This window comes from Macrotis lagotis, chromosome 1, assembly GCF_037893015.1.
Source record: "Macrotis lagotis isolate mMagLag1 chromosome 1, bilby.v1.9.chrom.fasta, whole genome shotgun sequence".
Classification (NCBI taxonomy): domain Eukaryota; kingdom Metazoa; phylum Chordata; class Mammalia; order Peramelemorphia; family Peramelidae; genus Macrotis; species Macrotis lagotis.
In genome coordinates, this window is record NC_133658.1 from 342,176,061 (window position 1) to 342,202,264 (window position 26,204).

The 26,204-nt window shown below is 40.6% G+C and overlaps 1 protein-coding gene across 4 annotated transcripts; it reads left to right on the top strand.

Moving 5' to 3' along the window:
• Positions 1-1,979: 1,979 nt before the first annotated feature.
• Positions 1,980-25,957, top strand: SDCBP2 (syndecan binding protein 2). Of its 4 annotated transcripts, XR_012473674.1 has the most exons (10): positions 1,980-2,084; positions 12,149-12,222; positions 14,165-14,231; positions 15,596-15,696; positions 17,094-17,252; positions 18,741-18,916; positions 19,023-19,194; positions 23,648-23,739; positions 24,430-24,834; positions 25,709-25,948. XR_012473674.1 is itself a non-coding variant. In XM_074211782.1 (9 exons), the coding sequence occupies exons 2-9, from the start codon at positions 12,169-12,171 to the stop codon at positions 24,482-24,484; spliced, it is 876 nt and encodes a 291-aa protein (XP_074067883.1). In that variant the 5' UTR covers positions 1,980-2,084; positions 12,149-12,168; the 3' UTR covers positions 24,485-25,954. The 4 variants fall into 4 exon arrangements, 3 of the variants coding, with proteins under 3 accessions (XP_074067883.1, XP_074067885.1, XP_074067884.1); XM_074211782.1 differs by having other exon boundaries at positions 24,430-25,954; XM_074211783.1 differs by lacking the exons at positions 1,980-2,084; positions 12,149-12,222; positions 14,165-14,231 and adding an exon at positions 16,804-16,843 and having other exon boundaries at positions 15,646-15,696; positions 24,430-25,957.
• The last annotated feature ends 247 nt before the right edge of the window (positions 25,958-26,204 follow it).

Below are 26,204 nucleotides of genomic sequence, written 5' to 3' on the forward strand. Positions count from 1 at the left end.
TTGTGTCTGCCGTAGCACCCAATTTAGGATTGTACACATACTTTTTACACAGTATAGATTTACCATCAATACTTGACTGAATAGTTTAAAGCCAAGTTAAAGTCAAAAATAAAATAACTGGCAACTGTCATATCCAGTTATTCATGGTCACATCCCCTTAATCATCACAAAGCAAAGAGCTAAAATTTGGATAACTGATACTAACATCTTGTGTCTATCTTGGTCTTCCCACCAACACAGCAAACATTGGCCTCAGAATATTGTGTCAGGAAATTGGGGGATACAAAGGTTAGATGAAACAAAGTCCTTGGAGTTCATTCTCTAGGATGCAGAGGACATTGGAGTTTACATTGACCTGAGATAACTGAGGACAAGGATTTATGAGATTGACAGAATGTTAGAACCAGAAGCAAATAGAAGCCTGGAGAGGGTAAGTCATTTTGACCAAATTCACACAGAAAATTAAGAGTAGAATCAGAAACAACAGCCTCATCTCTTGATAGTTGTCTTAATTTTCCACTCTTGCTTTTCAGAGAATATATAGCCTAAGAGATCTGATAAGGTCATGGCTAGGGTTTCTGAAACATACAATTTAGAAATGAATCATTAATCAAACAATAAGTATTTTTTAGTGCCTATTACTGCCAAGCACTGTGATAGTCCTGGAGATGAAAAAATAAAAATGAAACAATCCCTACTTCCTAGGACCTTTCTTTCCATCATGGGAGATTTTATATATTATATAAATATGTGTATATATACTAATAATGCATATATTCATAAATTATACATCATATATATATTTAAACATATGTATATAAGCATCTACACATAAAATATACGCAAAAATGTTTACGTGTCTTTATAGCTCATAAATACAACATAATTTGTGGGAAAGCAAAGGCACTAAACAGTCAAGGATATCATGAGAAGCCTCATATAAGCTCTGAAGGAAACTTGGCTATTCTCAGAAGCAGAGTTGAGAAAATAAAGAATTTAGTACATCAGGGTTACAGGGGCCTTTAGAACTTAAATTACAGTGTCAACGTTGGAAAAGATCTTAGAGACCCTCTTCTAATCCAATTGCTTCATTTTATAGAAGGTGTTACCCTTTGCTTATGTACAGGCTTGTATTTTTCCGTATTAATTTTGTGTCTAAGTTGTTGATTCCTCAACAAGATGATAGGATGCCCACTAAGATAAGCCTTCTTTTTCTGCTCCACAGTGTTGGGCTCCCAAGAAGTATTTCATCAAATACCTGTTGAATTAAAAATAACTCAATAGGTCCTTCATGGTTCCTGAGGAATGCACTTCATTACCTTAAAGGTGACTTAGAGTTTGAATTGGCCTATGACCTATGAAACAGGTAGCTCAGCTATTCATATCTGACATGGGTTTGTCCCTTCCTTTCATCAGGCAGCTAGTCATCCTTTGAAGGGTGTGCTCAGGTCCCAGTAGTTTGACAATCCCAGTCAAGTCCTATACCACAGCTCTGTCTGAGTGAGTGAGTGAGTGAGAGAGAGAGACAGAAATAAGCATCAAGAAGAGAGAAGGAAAGAAAGAGGGAACCTTTACTGTCCAAATTCCAATTTGATCCATTTTAAATTCCGAGCTCTTTGAAAAGATGAGATCTCAAAGCCAAATACAGAGCACATACTTAGAACTGGGAAGAACCTTAAAGATATTTTATACTATTTCATTCATTTTGCAAAAAAAAAAAAAGTAAACTGAGAAACAAAGGCTATGTTGCCCAAGATCACAAAATTCAAAGCAATTCCATCTCCCTTGCCCATCCTGTACTCCAAGAGTAGATCTAATCTTATAACCTTGAGAGTTAAAATTGGAACATTGTTCAGAAAGTGATTTGACAACTAGCCTTTATCTGTGGCATCCCAGGGCCCCTCCCCATAACATATTATAAATCAGCTGTGAGTAGAGCCAGGCCAGTCCCTCCCAACTGTGGCAAGCAGCCAAGAGGAACTTCAGCTGGAAAAATAAAGCTTAGAGACTTCCTGAGAGGAGGACAGACCTTTCCGGAAGCAGGACAGGAGAGGAATAGACCAGTCCCAGCCCTGACTTTTCAGGTAAGCTCTCCTATGAAAAGCTTTGATCACTTAAAGATACTCCAGAAGTGGCTGAAGAAACTTCCCCTTTTTCCCCTTCTTCCATAACTCTTTTTAGTTTCAATTCTTTTCTTTTTTTCTTTTCTCTCCCTTCCCCTTTTTTTGTTGTATCCTATTTCCCTAGCTTCTCTTCCTTCTTTATTCTATCCCTCCTTTCTCCTTTCAATCTTTCTCCATTCCTTTCTTTTCTTCCTGATCTCCCTCTTTCCTCCCTCCTCTCTTTCTCCCTTGCTCTCCCTCTCCATTCTCCTTTTTTCTCCTGCTCTCCCTACCCCACCTTCCAATGTTCAGTTTTCCCTCCTTTCCTCCTCTATCTCCTGCTTTCCTTCCCATCCCTTCCTTTTACACCTGCCCTTCTCCAGTCCTCTTGTTTGCTTCTCCTCCATTTCCTTCTGTTCTCCCCGCCTTCCTTTTCCTCTTGCTTTCTCACCTCTCTCCATTTTCTTCTGCTTCCCTTCCCATGCCTCCCTTCCTTTTTGTGTTCTCTACCCCTCTCCTTCTGTTTGCTACTGCTCTTCCCCCTTTCCCTCTCTAGCATTAATTGATCAGGTCTCCCTGGGGTGCCCAAGCCTCCCAAGGCTAGAGCTGTGCTCTGGTCCTCCCTGAGAATTCTCCTCTGAACCATTGGTTCTTTTCTTCTTACCCTCCCTGCCCTTCCCCCCCCCCCCCCCCGAACTCAATCCTGCATCTCCCCCTCCCCTACTGAGAGGTGGGGAATGGGGGGGGGGGGGAAGGAGCCCTGAGGCTTCTGGAGGTCATGTCAGGAAAGGGGCTTTGAACTCCAACTAATCACCCTCCTGCGACAGGATGAAATGTGAATCATGGGGATTAAATATTGATAAGGCCGCCAGAGCAGGCACTGAAATCATCAGTTTTTGTTGTCAGCTTGTGTTCTGTTCCTCGGGCTACAGAAAAGGGTACCCTGAATTGAAGGCCTCAGGGACTGGAGGCCCCTTTGAAACACAGGGCTGAGGGGAACCAAATCTTTTTTTCCCATTAGGCCCAAATGGCCAATGCTGCCCTGCCGGGACTCTGATTTCCTCTGATGCCCCCCCCCCCCTGCGGGAGCTGTTCCTTGTAATCCGCAGCCTCCCACTCCACCCCGTCCCCCAATAAAAGCCCCAAAGCAGACTGTTTCCCATTGCTCCCCCTGTGACATTTCTCACTTCTGTGTGAGAAGGCTCTCCTGCATTTGAAAAAAATAAAAAATGATTCCCCAAAGTCAAAGCTAGACATTCTGTCCAGTCCCACTCTCCCCGCCTCCCCCTCATTTTACAGATAAAGATACTGAGGTCTGGAAAAGGAAGGTCACCCAGAATTAGTGACATCCAGAGCTTCTGACTCCCTCACCAGGGATCTTTCCACTCTCTCATCCTATCTGTAGCTATGGACTTTCTTGGATAATGAGGGGTTTTTAATTTAATATTTTAGTCAGGATGATGATAAACAGATCATCTTTTTTGCTTTTCAAATCTCATTTCATTTTGAGAAACCAGCTTTCCTACCTAAGAATATCTATGTCTCTGTGTCTCTATTTATGCATTTCTCTCTATCCATGTCTGTCTGTTTTTTTTCCCCCTGTTGAAAGTTCCATGTGATTTCAGGGAGGATGATGACCTAGTCACAACTTCTCCTTAATTCTCCAATTCATTAATTATTAATAAACTTGTCCAGTCTAGGGAGATAAAGGGCATCTAGGTGGCTCAGTGGATGGAACACTTGAAGTCAGGAAGATTTTAATTGACATCTGGCATCAGATACTAGCTGTGTGACCCTGGGCAGGTCACTTGTCCTTGGTAACCTCAGTTCCTCATCTGTAAAATGAGATGGAGAAGGAAATGACAAATCACTTTGCAGAGAAAATCCCAAATGAGGACATGAGGAGTCAGACATGTTTGAAACAAAAACAATCTAGGCTGAGTCAACAGAGAGATGAAGTTTCTGGTTAGAAGGGTAACAAGGAAACTGGTGTTGGTGGATGGATCTCCCAGCATGTGGGTGTCTGGTGTAAGAAGACTGGAAAGGTTGAGTGAGAGAAGACAAGTTATAAAAGGTTTTGAACACCAAATAGCATTTTGCAGATGATCCTTGGAGGTGATAGAAAGCCACCAGAAAGTATTCAGTAGGAAGGTGACCTGGATAGATCTGCATTTTGGGAAGATCATGTGAGTCAAGATTAGGGAGAAACCAATGGAAGGGAGACCAATCATGAGCCTACTTCAGTAGTCCTGGTGTGAGGTGAGGAGAGTCTGTAGTAGGCTGGTGGCAATGTCAGGGGAGAGAAGGAGGCATAAGAGAGAAATCTTAAAAAGATAAGATGTAAGATGGACGGGCTAAAACATATTGGAGATAGTGTTGGCGGGGAGGTGTGTGGTTTGGAGATGAGAGCTAGAAGTGGGTTAGAAATGAGTTAGAAGTTGGGTTAGAGGACCCAAATCTGCAAGAAGTCTTTATAGCCAAGAGATTTTTGGAATTCTGGCTTCCAAGGATATGAGAATCTTTACAGTAAATTGTCTTATGAACAAAATTCTTCTTGTTTGAGATTTTTTGAATTAGATAAGCTCTAAGGCCCTTCTAGCTCCAACAATCAGAAGTCTCTGTGAAGACTCTTAAAAGGAATTGTTTTTCTTTCAGTCATACCAGTATTTTCTTCCTTCTTCTATCTCCCTGAATGCTCCCACCTCTCCCAGCCCCTAATTGGTATTCAAAGCAGTTAGTGTGTACTGAATTCCTTGGTTTTACTTATCTTCAAAGGATCTGGTATTGCTGAGAAGTACCTTGCATTATCAGGTGCTCATATAGGGTGTGGTCGAAAGGCAGTCTGGAACAGGCTCTGTCACCACCTTGCTGGGTGACTGTGCAAATTGTTTCCCTCTAGATCTGTTTCCTTCTTGCTAAAATAACTGGAATGACTAGAAGCTCTCTAAGGGCCCTCCCCTCTCTGACAATCTATATCTATGTCATTTCTTTACTTTTATTTTTTAGTTTTTCTTTTTTCTTTTTTGCAAGGCAATGGGGTTAAGGGCTTGCCCAAGGCCACACAGCTAAGTAATTATTAAGCATCTGAGGCTGGATTTGAACTGACTCCAGGGCCGGTGCTCTATCCACTGCGCCAAGTTCTTGAAGGGGACCATGGCAAAGGGGAGGTGATGCCATGACATGCAAATGATTTGACTCAAAGGGAGGGAGGGTTGTGCAAAGTTCCCAGTCTCATTTTCTCCTCCCAAGTCATCTGGGTCCAGTGGTCACATATGGATCATAATAGACTGAAGATGGCCCTTCTGGGACTTGAACCACTGAAGAATAAATTCCGAAATTCCTTTGACTCAGAAAGTCAAAGTTGGAAGAAGCCCCTTAGAATATGAGGCCTCCAGAGACCAAATGATAGAATAGTATTAGAGGTGGAAGAAGTTTGTCCTTGAATGTCAGAATCCCTTCAGATTAGCTCCCTCTTTTTTCTTGGAAGAGGAAGCCCAGGCCTAGAGATGGGCAATGCCTAGCCTAAGGTTATTCAGTATGTGGTTAGCTCATTTCCTCCACATACATACATTCTGTTCCTGAACTTACTGCAACTGTCTTTTTAGGCAGTGGGAATAGTACTCTTGAGTCTTGGTTGTTTTATTAGGTGAAGCTGAGGGTGGAAGGGTACCAACAGGGTTAGGAACAAATTGTAAAGTACTTCCCACATCTATCAATTGGAAATTTGATTACAGCCTCTTTAAGAGTGGAGTGTCCCTGGAGGCTTGCTGAAGGTCACTAACCTTACCTTCTCTTACTGTTGTCCTTTTAAAAAAATTTTTTTGATTTATTTAAGGCAATGGGGTTAAGGCTGTGTGCCCAAGGTCATACAGCCAGGCAATTATTAAGTGTCTGAGGCTGGATTTGAACTCAGGTCCTCCCGACTCCAGGGCCAGTGCTCTATCTACTGCGCCACCTAGCTGCCCTACTGTTGCCCTTTTATCAGCCCTTCTTCAATTTGGAGACTTGGAGGTCCTGGAGGAGTGGCAAAGGTGGCTCCCATTACATCTTATTCAGCCATCTAAGCTTTCTTGCAACTAAACTGGGTTAGTTTGGTCTGGTCTGGTAGGTGCCCCTGAAATGATTGGTCTCCCTCTGAACTATGCCCATGTGATCATGGTCCTTACTTTCTATAGAGGAGAATGTCTTTGGAGATCTCTCCTTTCTAATATAGACATAAGACCTTCCTGATCTCATGATCTCAGTTTTTAAGGCTATCATACCATCCACATAGCCACAAAGGCTATGGACTTTGTATAGTGACCTGCACCTTACAAAGGATTCTTTCTTATCCCCCATCACTCCTAAAACTTCCATATCCTCTCCTGACAGGGTGGTTCTGAGGTCCATCTCTCTCTCTCTAGGAAACTGCAATGGCAAGAGAGGTACTACTTAGCCTGGAGCAAGTCACTATACCTTGCAAGACCCCTTCATAGGGACTTAGGAAACAAAACCAGAAATGATCCTCTCCCTTTTCTCCAGGAGCTTCCTTTCTTTACTGATGGGCAATATGATTTACTCAGATAAGGACTGGATTGGGATTCAGTTTAGACAGCAAAGGACTGGGCTTTAGGAAGAAAACAGTAAAGCCTGGGTGTGTCAAGGAAGACTTTACTGGGAAAGTGCCAGCCAGTATATCAACATCATGTCATTAGGCAACCAGAAAAATCAAACTCCCTTTTAGTCAGCAACAAATGAGGACTCCTGTCCAAGACTAGGAAAGAAACAATCCCTCTTTACTGCATTGGGAGCTTAGAAGGACATTAGAAACTAACTAGTCTAAATCTCATTTCACAGATGAGAAAAATTGAATATCAATGGGACCAGAATCAGCCTCTAACCTGGGGGTAGCTAGAGTTGAAATGGAGCAGGCTAAAAACAGAGAGTCAAGATACAAACATAGGTTTAATTTTAGAGTGAGGAAAATGATGCTTGCAGAAGGAAGCCCCCCCTCCTGAGGAGGAGGGATTTAATGTTACTAAGGCTGGGGCCACAAATATGCATGAAAAGGGTTGGCCCACAACACAATCTTTCTTAGTCTTAAGATAGTTCTTATGTTTAGCATTTCTTGGGACAATACAGGTATTCTTGGGTTCCCTTGGAACAATCATTATCTCAAGTCTTGGGGGTCAAGGCCATCCTATGGGGCACAGAACCAGGGTTCTGTGATGGGAGCAGGAATGCAGTAGCTGTCAATGGCAAGGAACAGGGATTGTGAACATGTGTTGGATGGTCCTGGGAAATAAGGGGAGCTAAATTCTTTAGTGATCACCTGGTGCTGGTCCAAACAATACATTTTGTCAGAGGGTGAGATCATCCCAGGGTGCAAAGAATTGTTGTTCTGCCAAACTCAGAGCAAGCCAGCTTGCTGAGTCTTAGCTCTGGAAAACAGTATCCGCAAAGTACTTGACGTGAGGCACAAGGAGGTTGTGTCTTGTTCAAGGTCACACAGGTAGCAAATATTGAACCCAGAGTATTCCTTCCTTCTTTCTTTCCTCCCATCTTTCCTCCCTCCCTCTCTCCCTCCCTCTCTTCCTTCCTTCCTTCCCTCCTTCCCTCCCTTCTTACCTTCTTTTCTTCCTTCCTTCTTTCCTTCCTTCCTTCCTAAGGAGTGTCTGAGACTGAATTAGAACTCAGGTCTTCCTGATGCTAGTTCTCATCTGCCTCTAAATAACTAGATGAGAGTTTTACCTTGTAGAGGGGATTCTTGTCCAGTCCTGGGGGTGGGGTGGGGACCAGATGTCCTTTGCAGTCCCTTGACACTCTGAGATGCTGCACCTTATTCTCTAGATTCCCTTACAGTACTAAGCACTCTGGACTTTGGGTGTGGAGTAGGGTAGGAGGAGACTATACCTATGTAAATGGGGAATTGTCAGATGAGAAAGTTTTCTAGTAATGTAGGTCAGTACCTACTCTGCAGTATATACTCATAAAGAGTTATCTAGACACTGAGAGGTCAAATCACTTGACCTGAAACATTGGCTCATATTTTTCTGTTGTTCAGTGATGTCCAAATCTATTTTCTTGGTAAAGATACTGGAATGCTTTGCCATGTTCTTTCACAGTTTTATGTAGGCAAAGATTAAGTGACTTATCCGAGATCATACAGTAAGTGTCAGAGAGATCTGGTATTTCCCACTCCAGGTCCAGTTCTCTGTCCACTTAGCCACCTGGCTGCCCCATATTCCTCTGCTTCTCAATAGTTTACAAGGCCCTTCCTTCACAACATCCAGTATAAGGGAGGTAGTGTAAGTATTTGGACTTCCTTTTTATAGGAGTCAAAACAATAGACTGGAGAGAGGAAGTAACTTGCTTAAGGTCACATAGTAAGCATGTTCCGTAGACTCTGGAAATTCAATCCAATTCAATTCAAATCAGCAGTTTTTTGTTAAATACATTTGTGGTTGTTATTATTCAGTCACGTTCTACTCTTAGTGATTTATTTGGAGATTTCATGGCAAAGACATCAGAGTAGTTTGCTATTTTCCTTCTCCAACTCATTTTATAGATGAGGAAACAGGTAAAGTTAATTGATTTACTTAAGGTCACACAGTAAGTGTCTGAGACTAGATTTGAACTCAGGAAGATGAATCTTTCCAACATCAGACCCGGAGCTCTATCCATTGAACCTCCTAGCTCCCATTAAAATACTTTAGCATGTTAGATAGTCTACCAGTCACAGAGAATATAGTAGCTTCTTGGTTTGTATCATTGATTGCTTATAGGTAGTGAAAACCATGATATAGGAAAACTGACTTTGGGTATATCTCCCTAGCCAGGTAGAACAGTGTTTTGGACTGGAGACTAGAGGAACTCTATGCTCCCTTCCTAATCTATTATTCTAGTATTTTCAGAGCGTTTCAAAAGAAGTAGAATGTCTGGTCCTGTCTGTCTTCTAATCTTTGACACGCAGAAAGGGACAACCAGCTTAAACTATAACCATTACCCTGTTTGCTCTTTGGAAAATCAAAGGCAGTCCCTGGCTAATTTCTTATCTTTTGCTCTACAAATGTTTCGGCATCATCAGAGCACTGGTTTCCCTGCTTGTGAGATGGTGAACCAGTCATTTCTAGTATGCTGGAGAAAGCAAACTGGATTTTGTTTTCTCCTTTGATCCTCTGGGTGAGGAGTGGTCCCAACTCCAAAGCCTGACTGATCAGGGGTATGTCCCATGTGCCTCATGTGACAGTGACATTTGTGGCTACTTAGAGAAAGATCTGGCCAATGTCTGAAAATCAATAATATCAATAATATTCAATTATAATAGGACTGGAATTTAAGGTAACCCAAAGGAACAAGCTAAGTCAATAGATACAGTGCATTTTTTTAAAATCTATATGACAAAGGAAGGAAATATCCAATTATTAATCACTGAGCTAAGAGTTTTACAAATGGATAATTTAATAATAATAATTATAACTTATATAATGTATAGTGTTTACTATGTGCCAGACACTGTTCTAAGCACTTCACAGTAATTCTCATTTAATTATAATAATGGCTAACCTTTATATAGCTCTTAACTGAGTTAAGAGTTTTAAAGTTACAACAACTCTGGGCTTTTATTATTCCCATTTTACAGTTGAGAAAGGAAAGGATAAGTGGTTTGGTCACATAACTTGCCAATATCTGAAGACATATTTAAACTTGTGTTTTCCTTATTGTAAACCAAATCACCTAACTGTTCCCAGGCGCCATCTAGAGATATGATGAAAGTTTTAATTTCAGAATAAAATTATAATAACTTTTTTGTGTTACTTGACATGCATTGGTTCTTTTAGTATTAGGGGTAAAATAAGAATACAGGCAGTGTGATGGAGGGAGCATTGGATAGGTGACCTGTGAAAGCCAAATTCTCACTACCAGATATTAAGCATCCTTCCTCTGAGCTTATTTCCTCTAGTACAAACTGTTTCTTAGCAAAGTCTGCTATTCTATGTTCTAAAGTGAATTGAATCCATTATCATTCTCTACTGTCATGAGATTGCAGGTTTAGAGTTTGAAAGGAAGGACCTCAGAAGCAATCTTGTCCAACTTTTCCCCTCCCCCTAGTTTTATAGATGAGGAAACTGAGTCCCAGAGAACTGAAGTTGCTTACTTAAAGTCATAGAGGAAATGAGGAGCAGGTGGAAGATTCAGACTCAGGTCTTCTAACTACAAATCCAGACATTTTTCTGAGTCTACCTATTCAGTATCTGTTGAACAATGGAGAGTAACCAAACCAAAACAGAGCTTTAATTTCCTAGGCAACTTGGAGAAACGACTGGACTAATGTGTGCAGATTTTCAGTTTTGTTTTTTTTATTGCAGGCAATTGGGGTTAAGTGATTTCATTTTCAGTTTTGTTTGAGACTTTAAAAATCCCTTTCCCACATTTAGTTTTAGGACACAAATAAACTTTGTCCTCATTGATCACCGAGTGCCACTATCTTGATTTTCTGTCTTGTTGTTTGCTGTTGTTTAGTCATTCAGTTGTGTCCAAATTATGTGACCCTGTGGACTTTATCCATGGGGTTTTCTTGGCAAAGATTCTGGAGTGATTTGCCATTTCTTTCTCCAGTGTGTTCCCATTTTGCAGATGGAACTAAGGCAAATAGGGGTTAATAGTCTTGCCTGGGGTCACAGTCATGGTATTCTATCTAGTGGTAAATTCAGGGTATATTAGGAAGTTCCATAAAAAAGGTAACCTCTTAGGATAATAGCTTGTCCTGTAAGCCAAAACTCCAGTGGGAGATAAGTCTTATGAGACCACTGCCCTTGTCCTGTAACTCTGTAGCTATGTCACACAGTACTTGGGGCTATGTTTTGGGTGTTGCTTAGATGGGAGATTAGAACAAAGAATTTTTTTTCTCTGAAGTGACAGCATAATTAGGCTATGCCTAGGATTCTAGGTAATAGATTACAATGAATACTGAATTCAAGAAGGTCTGGGTTCAGATTCAATCTCTGATACTTAATTAACTATGTGACTCTGGGCAAGTCACTTAACTTTCCTCATCTCTATAATGGAATGATAATGCAATTGGGTCATTCCAGGGTTATTCTGAAGGTCAAATAAGGTATGCATGTAAAATGATTTAACAAACCCTAATGTACTTTTTAAGTGTGAAATACTGGGAGATGTAATATTTGAAGATAGTATACCTCAGTTTAGAAAAGAAAAAATTTTTTATATGAATTCTAAAAAAGAAATAAATGAATACATAAAAAGACAATAGTATATTTCAAGAGATGAATGGATAGGTGCAGAAACTAGAGGTATATCCAATTCATCTGTGACCCAAATATGAAGTCCCTCTGCAAAGTTCAATTGTTTAAAAAAATTTTCAGCTCCTTAAGAGGAGTAAGGTCTAGTATGCCTGCCTATCACTTCTTGTTCTGCTCATGAAATTGGTGCAGGAGCTAACAAGGTAAAGAGTTCCCGATTTGCAGTCAGGCAACTTAAATTCAAATTGTGGATCTCCCAGGTGTGACTTTGGGAAAATTAATAAACATCTCTGAGCCTCAATTTTCTCATCTGTTATATCAGAGGGTTGAACTAGATTATACTCTAAATTCAACTCCAACTCTTAATCTATGACCCTTTGAAGTCAACTGTTTCTTCCCAATGACAGCCCTTAAAATCCTGAAGATAGCAATCAGATCATATATCCTTTCTCCACTATTCTTTATTTTAAAATAGCTGACATTTATTTACAATGGTGCTTTAAGATTTACAAAGTAAATATTAACTCATCTTATTCTCACAGCAATCCTGGTTGTTTAGGAAAAGTGAGACAGAGGTTAAATGAGTTGCCCCAGTCTCACGCAGCTTGTAAAACTGAAGCTGGATTTGATCTCATATGTCTTCTTTACTCCAGATCCATTCTCTATCCAGTGAGTCATTTATTGACTACCACAATAGCTGCATAGCCCTGGACCACATTCACCACCAGTTAATGCTCTGTAATCTTGTCTTTTCTTTCTGGCTCTATTTCATACTATGTTGTATTTGCTGTTGTTTCACAGATAACTCATTGGATACCACCATGTCTGCCCTATACCCATCACTTGAAGACCTGAAGGTAGACAAAATCTATCAGGTAATGTTTCCCAAGGTTCCCCTAGCCCTGGACATTCTGTGATAACCTGCCCTGAGATCGATCTGGCTCCTAGTAGGATTATTGGACGTTGTTCTTTAGTAGCAATAAAACCAGCCAACTGCCTCAGGCTGAGCTCAGAAAGGATAAAGAAAGGGTGAGATATGGGGAAGAAACTGAAGAAGTCCATGGAGCACATGGGAATCCCAGGTGCCAGTGCTGGGTCAGGGGGATGCAGAAAGGTCAAACTCCAGTCAAAGTGGTTATATTAGGAAATGTGGAAAGAGGCAGGGCATGGGCAGCTTTTAGTGAGTTTGACCTTCTTAGTTATTTTTAGTATTTTGAAACTGGGTCTCTCTGCTATCTCTGCCAGGCGACAAGTGCAGTGGCCACTTATGGTGCAATCTCATGAATAGCTAATGGCTGGCATTTATATAGCCCTTTAAGATTTACAAAATATTGTGCAATTATTGAATGTAAGTTTTAGCTTGCTCCATTTCTGACCATTGCTTAGGATAGTGTCAGCCACATTTTTGATAGATTGACCTGGATCAGTTTACCCCTCCATATGCAAGCTCTCTCCCCTTAGAACTCCCAAATCTCAAGCTCAAGTGATCTGACAAGTTCAGCCTTCCCATTCCCAGGGATTACAGTCACGTATCACCTTGTCTGGCATAATACTTTCTCCCTCATGTGTCACTGGGTAAAGAGTAGATTCCCAAGATTCCGTTTTTAAGGGACAGTTAAAAATTCTTAGATATTAGGAGTTTGAGCTAGAAAGAACCATAGAAGTTATCTCTGATTTTAATTTTACATGCTGAGGAAACTGAGGTCCAAAGAAAGGAAGTGATTTTCCTATATTCACATAGGAAATAAGTAGCTGAGTAGGAATCAAAATCCAGGTCTTCTGACTCTGAAACCAGTATTCTTGCCAATTATATCATTGCCTCACTATGCCTTTTAAGAAGATCATGCAATCTGAGAATGCTAGACTTGGAAAAGACCTTCATGGATATTTGACACTGGAATCCCCTTTACTACATCCTCAGTGAGGAATCATTCAGCTTCTTAGGGAGAAAGGTGGCACCAGGGATATTGTACCAGGAATCAGAAAGCTCTGAGCTCAAATCTTGCCCTAGTCAACTTACACTTATCTATATGACTCTGTCAGGTCACTTTACCTTTCTCAGTCTCAGTTTTCTCATCTATAAATTGGAGTATTATCAGCACCTCCTTGGAAAAATCACTGTGAGAATAAAATTAGATAACAAATGCAAAATATTTTTCAAACCTTAGTGCTACTATGCGTAATTGCTAGCTAATGTTCTTGAAGACTTTGTTTTGAGAAGGCTAATTTTTGGATAGTTCTTATTGTTGGGAATTATATATATTAAGCTGAAACCAGCCTCTGTTCAACTTCTTCCTTTCTTCCATAGGTCCTAGTCCTGTTTTCCAAAGTTAAGGAGAAAAATCTAATCTCTTTTCCTCATTAAAATATTTCAGAACAACTACCCAAGTCCCAAATTGGATTAAAAAGGAAGCCAATTGTAGTGAAATACAATAGTCAAAAGTAGTTAAAAAATAGGTCACAGGCTTCAGGTTAAAAAGATTATGCATCTTATTCTAATCTGATCCTCAAATGATAGTTTTTAGTTCTTTCCCTGTTTTGATCCTTTCCCTGGACTTGCTTAGTTTATGACCTTTTATTTGGATTTGGAATAAGACATGTGCCATCTATTTGTACCTTTGAAGGTCCTTAGATAAGTTCTAGGACTGCTTCCTAGGGTCTCCCTTATCCCATCACTTCCCATTGATTCTAGTCCAGACATGAACTTTTTAGGAATCCAAAGAACCCCAACTTGGAAACTTGCTTTGACCCTTTCACATGAAGGAACCCAGAAGTATGAAAGCTGAGTTTCTTATTGATATTTCTGACTTCTTGCAGGCTCAGGCTTCTGAGATTCCCAAGATGCTGGCCCTCCCAGCCCAGGAAACTTCATCCTCACAACCTGGTAAGTTATACTAGGATGCCAGTTTGTTCTAGGAACAAGGCACCTTAGATCAATGACATGCCCTGACTGGCTTCTAGAAGAACAAATGTATGGCCCAGCTGGGGAGTAGTGGAAATTAGAGGGTAGACTTGTGATTCCAAGTCATCTCCACATTATACCTCTGCCAGCTTCAGCCCCTTTAAGGTGATAAATTAGCAATAAAGTCAGAGTAACTGAGACATAATGTTTATGGAAGCATGTAAGTGATATTTCATTTATTCCTTCATTCCTGGGTCATGGCTCTCCTTGTTATGACCCTTCTACTTCTCAGTTTGTTGGAAGCCCAGTGATATTGCCCAAAGTCTATTTCCAGTCCCATATGCTTAGTTGAGATCTTTTGATTGGGTCCATTCCCTTATGGTATGTTCCATTGAGTTCTTTTGGAGAACTGACAGAACATGGAATGGCAAAACTGGGAGGGCTCTTGGAACATGGAATAGCAGAGCTAGGAGGGACCTAAGAATATGGAATGTCAGAGCTGAGAGGGACATTGGAACATGGTATGTCAAAGCAAGGAAGAGTCTTAGAGATTGTTGGAGTTCTTTTTTTTTTTTTTGCAAGGCAAACCGGGTCAAGTGGCTTGCCCAAGGGTCACACAGCTAGGTAATTATTAAGTGTCTGAGACTGGATTTGAACCCAGGTACTCCTGACTCCAGGGCTGGTGCTTTATTCACTACTCCACCTAGCCACCCCGATTCTTGGAGTTCTTAAACTTTTTTCTAATATGAACTCCTTTTGGCAGTCTAGAAGTTTATGGATCCCTTCTCTGAATAATGTTCTTAAATGCACAAAAAATTGAATTACAAAAGAAGTCAATTGTAGTGAAATACAATGATTAAAATATTTAAAATAAATAGTTCACAGACTTCAGGTTAAAAACTTCTTGAGTCAAACACACTCATTTCACAGATGAGGAAACTAAGTCTTAGAGAAAAATAGTTTGTCTAATTCACTTAAGAAGTCAACTGACAGAGGTCAGTTTGGAACCTAGGATCCCTGACTTTGAGCCTTGGGTTCATTTTATATCTATCTATATAATTAGGTTATAAAACATTATATATTATAAATGTATTATATACTAAATTAAAATTATATAATAGTATATAAGTATATATATCATATATAATATACAAGTAATTTATAGAAATATATCACTATTCCTTATTATAAATGTATACATATATATAAATAATTAAATTTGAATACATTGTGTGTGTTTCTTCCTTAATATATAAATATGCCTATTGGCCTTAAAGACCTTTGGCACTAAGGATAGTATGTGTATGTGAATCATATTTTTCTTTTCTCTTCTATTACCCTCTTAGTTTTGTACCCAAATTTGGCTGAATTAGGAAGTTACATGGGTCTTTCTCTGTCAAGTCAAGAAGTCCAAGAGAACCTGTCCCTGACTCCAGAAAGCAATAATGTGGGTATCTTCAGCTGAGCACAGAGTATAGAGGTGCTCCCACCCTCCCTCCTGGATGCTTGCATTCCTCTTTCTGGTCTAAAGGGGCTTCTGCATTTCTTGACTGTCAGCCTCTTCCCTTCCCTCTAGCAGTGGGCATTTCTGGTGTTGGTATTTCTTATTTGGCTCTTGCTGTTCCTTTGGCAAATGCTTCATTCAGGGAGGAATGATCCCTCCGATCTTTGGAACCTGGGCTGGTTCTAGCTCAGCACCCAGAAAAAATTCAAATGAGAATAAGGATTGGCCACAGGAAGATCTTGGTATAAATTAGCAATCACAGAAATCCCAACCATAATCCTAGAATCTCAGAGATAGGAAAGAACCTCAGAACAGAGTTAAATCTAGACCTGACAGTAGGGATCCCTTCTGAAACAACCCTAAGGAGAGATAATTGTCCAGTTTCTGTTGGAAAAACTCTAGTAATAGAGAAGTAATTCACTCTCTGCTATAGCAGCCCATTGTACTTTAGGATAACTTTAATTGTTAATAAGAATGTTCCATGTCATATTGAGTTGAAATATTCCTCTCTATAATATTTCCCATTTGGTGGTAGTTCTTGATTCTGGGTGCCATTATGAACAATTCCTCATCCTTCTTCCCCCAAGATGACCATGCAGATAATTAAAGATAATGATCTCAGTCTTGTCTTTAGAATGAAAACATTTCTAATTCCTTTGACAATTCCTTATTTGATATGACTTCAAATCCCTTTGTCTCTGGTCTCCATTATATGATTATGGATTCAGGTGCCTAGACTGGAGACCTCCAAAAAGTCACCCCTATACTGTGGAGACTTTGAGCCGGGCCTCAGAGAACTCCATAGCCTGGCATCTGGTGCAGGGGAAGATATTTCCTCTGCAAATTTCTCTATTAGGTTCTTAGTCCCTTGGGCTAAACTTGATCCATCTCAGACATTAAACATGGAATTTTGGGTAGGTCACCTACCCTCTCTATGCCTTGATTTCCTCACTTGTAAAATTATAGGGTTGGACTCAAATGTCATGAAGTCTCCTGCCAGTTCCCAAACCTATAATTCTATCATATCCTTCCTTACATCCTGCCTTGCAGCATCCGCAGGACATGACCTATGCCGCCATGAGCTTCTCAGGTACGTGGGGCTGTTTTGCCCTCTAGTGACCACAGGGAGGAATTGACACTTTCTGCAGTCTATGATTCCCGTGTTTTGAAATGAATAGGGTCACCGAGTGTGAGAGTCCCAAGAGGCTTCATTTCCCTGTCTTACCCAGAAAAGTGATCTTCTCCCCAGATTTCAGCCCTGCCACATCACAATTAGCAAGAAGAGATTAGTCTTTCCTAGGTACCTACACTGACCCTGATGATTTGACTAATCCTTACAGCAAGTAGCCACGCCTACCATACAAGGGCAGATGATAGCCCCAGTGACTGGAAATAACCTGGGCATTCGAAGAGCTGAGATCAAGCCAGGCGTACGAGAGATCCACCTGTGCAAGGATGAGAAGGGGAAGACTGGGTTGCGACTGCAAGCTATTGACAAGGTATTGGGAAAGGGGGGGGGGGGGGCTTGTGCACCTCCCTGACATCCTGGGCAATCACTGTGGGAGATTCTGGGAAAGAGGGGCAATTAAGTGGTGTAATGGATAGAGCATTGGTCTTGAAGTCAGGTAGACAGGAATTAGAATCCAACCTCAGACACTGGACATTTACTAGCTATGTGACCTTGAGCAAGTCACTTAACCCTGAATGCCTCACATCCAGTTGTCCTGGTTCATATTTGTCCACTGGACCCAGATGACTCTGGAGGAGAAAGTGAGGCTGGTCATTTAACCCAGAACCCCCTTATTCAAATCCAATTCATGTGCTTGTTATGGTATCACCTCCCTGATGTGATGTCATGGTCTTCTTTGATAATGAAGGACAAACATCAGGGAAAGAGGAAAGGATGACAGGTCTTCTGTTAAGGTGGGTATAGGAGTCCCCAGAGATTTCTGCCCTTTCTCCCTAAATTATCACTGAGCTTCCCTCATTTTTCTGGGATTGGAATATTCTATTTGGAATGGTTCTTAGAGGTCATCTACTACACAAACACACAGATATTTTAAAGATGTGGTGAAATATTTTGCTCAAGATCATTCAGGCAATAATAAGCTACAGTCCTTTTGACTTTCAATGTAAGATTCTAGCATCAGATGTACCCCTCTTAGTGAATAGGACCAAAGCTGAAAATCTCTGGGTATCACTGTGCTGCTTGTGATAGGAATCTGGAAGCTTTGAATCCTGTTCAAAATTATAATAGGCTCTTGCTCAAGATTATAATTCAGATATATAAACATGTGAATTCTAATTTTTGGAGTTTAATTAGATATGTGTGGGAGTGACATATGTACAGATAGTTGGGGCAGCCAGGTGTTCTAGTGAATAGAGTACTTAGCTTAGAGTCAGGATGACCTGAATTCAAATTCGTTCTCAGACATATACTAGCTAGTGAGTGATTTTTTTACTTACACTTTATGGAAAAACAGAGGTCTCAGAGAAAGGTAAGTGACTTGCAGGTTGTCCTGGACATGAACTGAAGTCTTCTGTGTTCTGATGCACCTGACATTGCTCCCATTCCATAACTTCTAGTCCTTGGCTAGTATTACATTTGCAGCTGTATACATCTTGAGCATAGCTGAGAAAAACCCAAAGAGTCTTTCTTTTTGGATGTGTGGTTAGGGAGGTTCTGGGACACATGTGGAAGTGACAGGACACTCTGTACCCCAACTCACCCAAAGGACATCCCATGCCTTTTGTCTTATCTTGAAATAGAAAGAATGATAGATACAGCATCAAACAATTTTAATCAAACTGTGTGACCTTGGGGCAAGACTTTAAATGAACTGGGCCTTATTTTCCTCATCCATAAAATGAGGAGATTGGATTTGATAATCTAAGGTCCCTTCCATCTCTGAATCTATGAGCCTACAAACCCTGATCCCTGAATTAGTTTCAAGAATCCTGACTGTCAGTGGGTCTTCCTCCCATAGGGCCTGTTTGTCCAGTTCGTTCAGGCCAATACTCCAGCCTCCCTCGTGGGCCTGCGCTTTGGGGACCAGATCCTGCAAATTAATGGGAGAGACTGTGCAGGGTGGAGTGCAGCCAAGGCCCACAAAGTGGTGAAGAAAGCCTCAGCTGAGAAGATTGTCATGATTGTGAGGGACAGGTGAGTCAACCAGAGTCCCAGACCACACAGCAGGCTCTCTCTCTCTCTCTCTCTCTCTCTCTCTCTCTCTCTCTCGTCTCAGATAACCCTGTTCTCTCCATTCTAGGCCTTTCCAGAGGACTGTCACCCTGCACAAAGATAGCAGTGGCTTTGTGGGTTTTGTGATGAAGAAGGGGAAAGTTGTTTCCATTGTCAAAGGCAGCTCTGCAGCCCAAAATGGGCTCCTTACCAACCACTATATCTGTGAAGTGAATGGGCAGAATGTCATTGGATTAAAGGTAAGTCAGGGATCCCTTGAGGTATCAAAAAAAAAGCATTTCTAGCTTGGTACTTGTGAGATCTGAGTTCAGAGTCTATGTCTGCCATTGACAGATTAGGTGAACTTGGACAAGTCACTTCCTTTTCTAGACTTCAGTTCCCTCATTTATAAAATGGGAATATACATAAAGGTCCTTTTCCTTTCTTTGTTCTTTTGAGTATTTATAGCAGCAGTTTTTATAGTAGCAAAAATACTGAAAACAGGTTTTCCAATAATTCAGGAATGGATGAATAAGTTGTGGCCTATGAATGTGATTGTGCTAGGAGAAATGAAGGAATAAATGATTTCCAAAAGACATGGAAAGTCTTGAATATATGAGGTGATGCAGGGTGAAGTGAACAGAACCAGTAGAATAGTTTATACTATATAAAACCAATCTTAAAGATATGAACAGTTTTTGAGGATTTTTATGAACTAAAGAAGAATGAATTGAGTAGGATAAGAGGAACCATTTATATTGTTGTTAAACACAACTTTGAAAGCTGTAAGAACTATGATCAATCAATACAATGACCATCCATGATTCCAGAGGAACCATGGTGAAATGTTTATCCATTATAGAGAAGTGAATTTATCATGCAGGAGTCTGTGTATGTATGTGTCTGCGTGTCTGTGTGTGTCTGTGTGTGTGTGTGTACAGACAGTGAAGGAATTTGTTTTGCTTGAATATGAATATTTGTTTATTTATTTAAGGCAATGAAATTAAGTGACTTGTCCAATTATTAAGGCAATTATTAAGTGTCTGAGGTCACATTTGAACTCATATACTCCTGACTCCAGGGCTGGTGCTCTATCCACTGCGCCACCTAGCTGCCCCTAATGTGCATATTTGTTAAAAAGAAATTTGCTTTTTTTTTCCCCTATAAGAAATTTCCTTTTTTCTTTTCTTTTCTTTTCTTTTCTTTTTTCTGTTAGAGTGAGGGATGGGAAGGAGAAAAAACAGATTCCTGTTAATTAAAAACATATGGGGCGGGGGCAGTGCTACAGATGTGAAATGTTGCATGCCCTTTCAAAGAAAACTACTGGTTTACTTTGTTACAAGAGATACCTTGAAGCAAGAGAGAATAGGAGTAATCTATATATGTATGTAATGCAAAATCAAAATACATAAATAAAGTCAAGAGTGGAAGAGAGATGGGAATGTTAACTCTTACCCTGACTCCTCTACAAGGCTGTGATGAGGTACATTTGAGAGAACAGATGAGAAAGCTTTCTCTGACCAGAAAGTGCTTTTGGATTGTGAGAGATTCTCTACTGCTAAAAACTGATGTAAGTGGAGACTACACTGTATGCTGGGGCTACATTGATGTGATCTGATACCTTCTGCTTGTACACAGCACACACATTTCCATCATAAATCATTTTGGAGTGGAATAGATTTCTTCTCCTCCCCCTCCTCCTGCTTCTTTTCCTTCTTTTTTTCCTCCCTTTTTTTCTTCTCCTTTCCTTCTCTTTTCCCTTCCTTTCTTCCTTCCTCCTTTTTTCTTCTTTATTTCCTCATTCACTCCTTAATCCTTTCTTTCTCCTCTCCTTTCTCTATCATTCTTTCTTTCCCTTTTCCATCCATCCTGTTAATGTTTCTTCTTCTTTTCTTATTTATTTTCTTATTTATTTTCCAAATACATGCAAAAAATAGTTTTCCTCTTCTTAAAAAAAAAGACTAGGGGTGGCTAGGTGGCACAGTGTATAGAGCACCAGCTCTGGAGTCAGGAGTCCCTGAGTTCAAATCTGGCCTCAAACACTTAATAATTACCTAGCTGTGTGGCCTTGGGCAAACCACTTAACCGCATTGCCTTGCAAAAAAAAGCAACCCAAAAAACAAGAGTCCCCTAGGCAATAACAGAAAGTAAAATCAGATTCAAATTCCAGAAGCATTTTGTTATTGATAGGTCCAGCACAGTAACTGACTACATATAATAGAGTCATATCTTGATCTTGCCCATGTTTAAGCTGAACATCCCTTACCTAGAGTGACAGAAAGGCTCCAGGTCCAGAAAGCCTGGTTCAGATTTGATTGTAAACGACCCAGAGCTAGTATATGAGGCCAACTGTGTGAATGGAGCTCAAAACATCTTAGAATCTCAGGTCTTGAAGACAACTTGACATATTAAAACCAGTGAAAGTTAGGCTTGGAAGGTTCTTGGAGTCAAGTTGGCTTAACCTGACATTTTGTGACTGTCATTACTTCACTTTTATTTAGCCCTTCGGCTAATCAGGGTACCTTACTCACAGGCACTGGGAGCAGTGCCAATATTACCATTTTACAGAAGAGAAAAATAGAGACCCAGAGAGAAGTAACTTACCCAAAGTTTAGAACTTAGATCCCCTGACTTTCAAGCCAGAGGTCTCATCGCTATAGCAATCCATCCATCAATCAATCAGCTTCTATTAGGCACTTACTATATACCAACCACAGTGCTGATTGCTGGGGAAACAAAGATAAAACCAAACCATCCTTTCCCTTAGGGAGTTTACATTTTATCCAGAGAAGCACCACATATCACACTGTCTCTCTGACTTAACTATTACTCCATCTTCTTCTACCACACTTAGTCACCATTGAAGGCAGAGGGCAGATTCTTATGTATAGTAGATGAATTTCACTGGAATGAGTTAAAAATTTAACCTTTATTTTTTTCCCTGAAGGATCAGAGTGGTTATTATAAACAAACATTACTATGCTGGCCTATGATCCAGGAGTTCTAGGGGATTACTGAGATATGGGACCTTATTTTCCTCTTTACTCATTTGTCTCCAGTGACTAGACAAGTTCTTGAGTCTGTGTTTTCATTTTTTCTGTCTCCATTATCAGGCTATCACTTCTTCAGGGGACAACTAGATGGTGCAGTGGATAGAGCATTGACCTTGGAATTAGGAGGATGGGAGTTCAAATCTAGTCTTTGACATTTACTAGCTGTCATGTGACTTGGGCAAGTCACTTTATCCTGATTGTCTTGTATCCAGGGCTATCTCTAGTCATCCTGATTCATATCTGCCCATGGGCTCAGATGGCTTCTGAAGGAAAAAGTGAGGCTGGTGACTTAGCACAGCACCCACTCAAATCCAATTCATGTGCTTATCATGGCATTACCTCCCTGATGTCAAGGTCTTCAAAAACGAAGGAAAAAGGGGCAGCTAGGTGGCACAGTGGATTGAGTACTGGACTTGAGTTCAAATCCTAGCTCAGACACTTAACTGCCTAGATGTATGACCTTGGGTAACCCCATTACCTTAAATAAATTTTTTTAAAACGAAGGAAAAAACCATTATTATCACTTCAGCAGATAGTATGTGTTTACCCATTGCAAACAACATTTTCCCACCCCCTCCTCTTCTAATTTTTTATTGGTTGCTCCTAATGTGTCATAGTTTGGGAAACTAGATACAAACTTGTTAGAACTGAATGTAAACAAAGAATTGTATGTAAAACAAAAATAAGTTCTGAGTCAGGGCCTGGGGGGACTTTCCTGTGAATAAAACCCATGAGATGTAGCTAGCAAGGTTGGTGGGATTTGTGTAGGCCAAAGGGGGGGTCTTTTCCTTGTAGCAGATTCAGTTTGTTTGTGTTTGTGGTTCTAGCCTCCTTTACTTCCCCCTGCAACAAATGATAAGTTTCAGGACAATGTGTTTTTTAAACTCTGTATCTCCCCAACACTCACCTCAGTGTTTACCACACAGCAAAGTCTCAATAATTGCTTATTTAATTGCAAGAGCCAAGATGTCTTCATTTACTCAGTGCCTTCCTCTTTGCCACACTTTCCCTTCTCCTCACTTTGATTTGGTACTGCTCAGTGGGATAGAGTTGAGATAAGCACACATGAGACCTGATCACTGGGACTGGCTGTATATTCTCAGGGAAGTCTTCATTTACTTCATTTTCTTTTCTACAGTTGAAGGATAGAAATGTGGAGAGAGGAAATATTGTCTTTACTTCTCGGCTCTATAAGAGGCCTGAGGGTTGGGGAGGAAAGTTTAAGCCTGTCTTTCTGGAAGCAGTGGCCACTGATTTCTGATGACCCAAAGTTGCTTACCATCAACTGCTTCATGTTTTGTCTGCCCCTAAGATATCTTGAGTATCTTTGCATTACTCTAACAGTGGTACCAGCAGCTTAGTTAGAGACATCTCTTATTGTTTAGTTGTTTCACTTGAATCTAACTCTTTGGAATCCCATTTGGAATATTCGTGGCAGAGATACTGGAGTGGTTTGCCATTTCTCTCTCCAGCTCACTTTACAGATGAGGAAAGTGAGGCAAACAGAGTTAAGTGATTTTCTCAGGGTCACACAGCTAGTAAATGTCTGAGGCCAGATTTGGACTCCTCTTGAGTTGCAATCTTTCTGATTCCAAGACCAGTACTCATATCCACTCCTATCAGCATTCTTATTTTCTTCTCCTCTCCTGTTTGACTCCAGGACAAAGAGACTACAGAGATCCTGGCCACAGGCGGAAATGTGATCACCCTGACCATCATCCCTACAGTGATTTATGAGCACATGATTAAAAAGTAAGGAGACCTTTTCTTCACTCCACTCCCGCCTAATGGCTATGAAGAATCCTCAACAACCAATAAATCAAATGTCAAGGTTGGGAGGGACTCCTAGAATATGGAACTTGGAGTAATTTCTTGAAGACTATACAACACAGGACATGAATCCAGGTCTCCTACCTCCTAGGACAGGGCTTGTTTTTACTGAACAATCATGCCTTCTTAGATGGTAAGGTAACAGAGTTCAGGCTGTTTATTGAGGAGGAAGAAAAAGGTTTAGGTGGAGATGAGAGGCAACCCGGTAGAGTAAGGAGAGTTCCCTGGTTTGGGAGAGAGATGTGGGTTTAAGTTCCAGATGTGTCACTTACTAGTTGTTTATTTTAGCCTAGGTTTCCATAAGGAGGTTCAAGTCAATAATTCCTAAGGTCTCTCCTCTGATATTCCATAGCTGTTTGTTATCAAAAGAAGAAAATGTAGGATTTCAAGGGCTGTCATATATGGTTGGAAACACCTGTGTCCAATCTGTAAACCCAAGGGGTGGGGTTGGGGAGGTTATCCTATCACTATCTGTTCATCTTCCAGAGGAGGTTGGGAGGAAATAACAGGAGATATGAGAGCTTCAGAAAAGCAATTGCAGAGTTATATTCCTTTCATGAGAGGCTCTTTGAGGAAAATTTTTTGCCAATCCCTGCTTTTATTTTTTTCCAGGCTTTCTTCGAGCCTGCTGCATACTTCCATGGATCATTCTATTCCGGATATTTGAAGTCAAGGACCTGGGTAGCCTGCAGCTCCAGGAACTCCTTCCTGGCCTTTCTTCACAAGGATCCCTCTGACATTTCAAAGGATGGGATAGGACCAGTTTCACATCCCTCTAGTGGCCCCCTTAAATCTTTCAGGGGGGCATTTCTGGGGAGGGACTAGGAAGGAGCAGCATCCCATGTTGTGATTTCTTTTTCTTCTAGCTGTCTGAGAGGGAACTCTTTGACCCTGCTGCAGACTGACAAAACAGAGTCTGGAAGGAACTACACATGCCAAGGGGTTAGGGAAAGAAATGGAACTTGGAACAAACCCCATAGCAACATCATGTCTATGTGCTTGGAAGAATGAATTCTGGTAATTGCTAATACTCCTAGGGTCTCCTGGGACCTTCAGGCACCAAGCAAAGAAGGAATGGGTGTGGATATAAGCCATTTCACATCGACTTTACAAAAAAACCTGGTGAAGTGGCATTATAGGAGGGCTTAGATCAAAGCAGAGGGAGAACTCAAATGGTTCCAGAGATATCTGGTTTAACGCATTATTTAGCATCAAATTTTTATTTTTTAAAGGTTTTTTTGCAAGGCAATGGGGTTAAGTGGCTTGCTCAAGGTCACACAGCTAGGTAATTATTAAGTGTCTGAGGTTGGATTTGATCTCAGGTACTCCTGACTCCAGGGCTGGTGCTCTATACACTGCACCATCTAGCCACCCCCTTAGCATCAAATTTTAAAGTTTTGTGATAAAACCAAGCAGAAAAGAGCTCAAGAAAGTCAGTGTCATAAGGCACTCAATTCTGCTACCTTGTTCCCCTCTTTTACTTGTCACTTTGAGATTTTGTGGCAGTCGGTTTTTAAGATATTCAAGGAAGCTGATGTTATGGGGGTAAACTTTGATGCCAGGGAGAAATAGTTGGTCATCATTATTGAAATAGCTCCAAGGTCATTTTGAAGAATTGACCCTCAAAAGGGAATGAATTAGGGGCATCTCCCTGGCACAGTAGATAGAGCACCAGTCCTGAGACTTGGAAGCTCTAAATTCAAATCCAATCCCAGACCTAGAGAGCTATAAGCAGATTCCAACATGATTGATTCAAAAAAAGCAAATTTGGAGGAATTTCAAAGATGAATCTGAGGGGCCCTGCTGGGTGAGGGTTTTTACAGTATCAGTTTAGACCTATTTTGCTCTTTAGTTTTCTCATACCCCAACCCTCATATCTTTCCTTTTCTAGTCTAGGAACCATTCCAGAAAGGACAGATCAATCTTTCTCTATGACCCCATTCTTCATTCCTGTGACTTTCCAGACCAAAAGTCTTCCTTAGCCACAACTTCCCCAAATATGTCTTCTTTCCACATTAGAATATGAGGGACCATCATATTTTTCATATTTGAGTCCACATTTCTTAGCACAATATTTGGTATATAATAAGTGTTTAATAAATGATTATTCATTCATTCACTCATGAAAATTGCTACTTTTTTAAACTAATAATTTTTCTCCAATGCATCCTCTCCACTTCTGTAAACTACAAGAGAGTAGTCATGACTACTGGTTTCTGTATGGATTGTGCTGGAGTTTGCAGAAGACTCTGCTCTCCTTGGAGCAGACTTTCATCCAGTGTCCCTGGATCAGATTTTTTGAAAAAAAAAAAAAGATATCTAAGTCTCAAAGGACTTAGACATGGAATACATTTTATACCAAAGTGCCAAGTCCCTTGTATTTCAGG